At 49.8% G+C, this 2500-nt stretch overlaps 1 protein-coding gene across 4 annotated transcripts in view; it reads right to left on the bottom strand.

Moving 5' to 3' along the window:
* Positions 1–2500, bottom strand: part of LOC126570586 (uncharacterized) — a 13316-nt gene that overhangs the window by 3831 nt on the left and 6985 nt on the right. For 2 of the 4 annotated variants that reach the window (XM_050228458.1, XM_050228460.1), the window contains 2 exons: positions 586–1182; positions 1–493 (listed from right to left, as the gene is read on the bottom strand). The exon at positions 1–493 is cut by the window's left edge and continues 773 nt beyond it. In XM_050228458.1, coding sequence (XP_050084415.1) covers positions 1–493; positions 586–653 — 561 coding nt within the window. In that variant the 5' untranslated portion in view covers positions 654–1182. Of the gene's footprint in view, positions 494–585; positions 1183–1993; positions 2093–2473 lie in introns of those variants that run through there. The other 2 variants (XM_050228459.1, XM_050228461.1) reach the window with 2 other exon arrangements.

The following is a 2500-nucleotide window of genomic DNA, read 5'->3' as shown; positions in this document are numbered from 1 at the left end:
CTCAACTGTTGTGGCAGCAGAGGTCGGAGCTTCATCACGACTCCGGTCCAGTGATTCGGCGTTTGAGGACAGGTCGGAGAAAGGGAGCACATAGATGCTGCTGCCCTCAGATTCGTCGTGCTCCTCTGGTTCCAGACACTGTTCAGTGGCTGGTGGCTGCATTATTTGCTCCGTGTCCGCCTCTAACCGATCGCAGTTTTCACCATTCTCGAGCGCAATGCGCGATTTCAGGGTACTCACGTCGACTATAATAATCTTGCCAGCGGACGCCGCTGTATCATCCTCGAGCTGCCCACTATCGTTTGCACTGTCCTGTTGTTGCTCCGACGCGTCCTGACACTCGTCATCCAGCGCCAGTGGATCACACAACGGATCACGATCTTCGATCACCAGTTCGTCCGCCTCAAGCACCACCGTTTCACCCAACCTTGCTACTGGTTCCTCTACTCCACCGGTTGGACCCATCGTCGTGGCGGCTGGTGCTGTTGTTAACCTTCAAAACACACAAACGTAGATACGTCTACTATGATCACACATCACTCACGCAACCGAACGCTCATGCGCCGCGCCGGATAGATGGCTTACCCGAAAATGTTCGAACTATTCGCATTCCTTTGCAAGTAAGTGAGAAAGTTTTTGATCGGCTTCAGCATACTTTGACGAAATGGACTGATTTGCCCTTTCGGTTCCCGGTGTTGATACAATCAATAGCAACAACCTCTGCTCCGCTGAGGTCCTTTGGTGAACCGTAATATACGCTACTGGGTCGTTTGCAATATCTTTCCGCTGTAGAACGGCGTTGAACGTAAAACGGGTCAAAACAAATCAACGGTTGGCGTAGCTTCGAGGCCGGAAGCATGTTTACTCCATTATGCTGCTACCATCGCTAGGGAGAGGTCGATCACGAAATGGATCGCGGATCACACCGCAACCTCCGGCCTGGGTACGTGTGTCACAATAACCTCGTCCTCGACACCGTGCTTATTGGCAATTTTAATTCACGAAAGTACGTCCAGCACAGGGAAAAGGGAGCTTATCGCCAACGATGCCGTCGTTTTTGTGTCGAGATGCATTCAATCCACTGATACCATCGAGCCAGGAAAGCTTCCTCTTCCTCTCGCCGTTTCCGCTGACACGGCACGGTTCACGTAACAGCGGCGATCCGATTGTCGATGCTGCTTTCTGCAAATAGAAGTAGAAAAAAAGAGGTGATTAGTTTCATTTACCTTGACACTCTGATGATTGGTGTTAATTTGATAAGCAATTGGCTGTCTGCGTAAGGAGTTCCCCTTTAAAGGCAACTTAAAAATTCATATTTCCCATTCGAAGGAACCTCGTAGCTTCGTTACGATGATGCTCGAGGCGGACTCTGCCAGTGCATCGGCGAGAGAGATAACATTTAAAGCGTATAAAAACCGGATATGAAGAAAGAAGCACTGTTTGCCTTCATTTCTGCCGTTCGTAATCCAAACCGGAACGGAAGCATCTTCCAGCGTTGGGCTCCGTCGTCTCCGTTTAAAGTATCGCTTCATTTCCATACTTTCACTGCGAGAGCCAGCATCTCGACATCGACAACATCTAGCTCTTATCGTTTGCCAACTTTAGTAGCCATCGAGAGTCTATCCTCGTATGCGGCAATGTGGGGCGAGTGATTGTTGTGGATGGATTCACCGTTTTGGGAGGTGTACTTTCGCCAACTCATGCGCTGCCCATCGGCATGTAGACACATGAAAACAGTATTACTGCAGTACTTGTGCATAATAGGCTTATCAAAAGACGAGCCAAAGCTCCTCCATTCGTTGGTGTTGTACGCCACAGCCAGATGTTGAAGCTCCACAGCACCCGTTTACTTGGATGCGCTTTTCATTTAAAAATAAATCACCTCTACCAACGGAAGGCTTTTCGAACAACCCACAAATACACAATAAACGCAGCAGCAGCAGTTTGACAACGATCCGATCCTTCCTTCGCTACAACTACTATCCATCCTCACCAAAGACGGGTTCACACTGAGGCGGGTACACCACCGGATGCTCACGCTCGCAAGGATTCGAAGTCGATCGATCGTGCAGCAGCAACAACTCCTCCTTATCGTTCTCACCTCGACGATAAGTAGTAGATGATAAGCAGCACTACGACCGGGACAACGGGGCGCGACGGGATCAGTGGAGAGCAGGATGAAAAATCGATCACCGATTAAAATAAACGCGAAGGACAGAGAGAACGCACACTCGCATCTACTGGCTAATCGCGGCCGCTGCAGCCCCGTCTCTCTCTCTCTCTTCCTCTCTCTCTCTCTCTGCCCGGTTGACTAGTCTCCGATTTAAAAACTCGCGATCGTGTACCATGAATTTGGTAGTAATTCGTTCCCTATTCGCTGCAAGGTAGAAGTGCAAAGTTTGAAATACTGGCGTCGCCTCGCCTTCCTATTCTTTTTGGTCCTAACAGAACACACAATCAGCCGTGCCCGTACCAGTTGTGCTCAAGTCCCCCAGCGACA

This window comes from Anopheles aquasalis, chromosome 2 (genome assembly GCF_943734665.1).
Source record: "Anopheles aquasalis chromosome 2, idAnoAquaMG_Q_19, whole genome shotgun sequence".
Taxonomy (NCBI): Eukaryota; Metazoa; Arthropoda; class Insecta; order Diptera; family Culicidae; genus Anopheles; species Anopheles aquasalis.
Note: the sequence above shows the minus strand (reverse complement) of the source record. Positions and strands in the feature narration are given on the sequence as shown.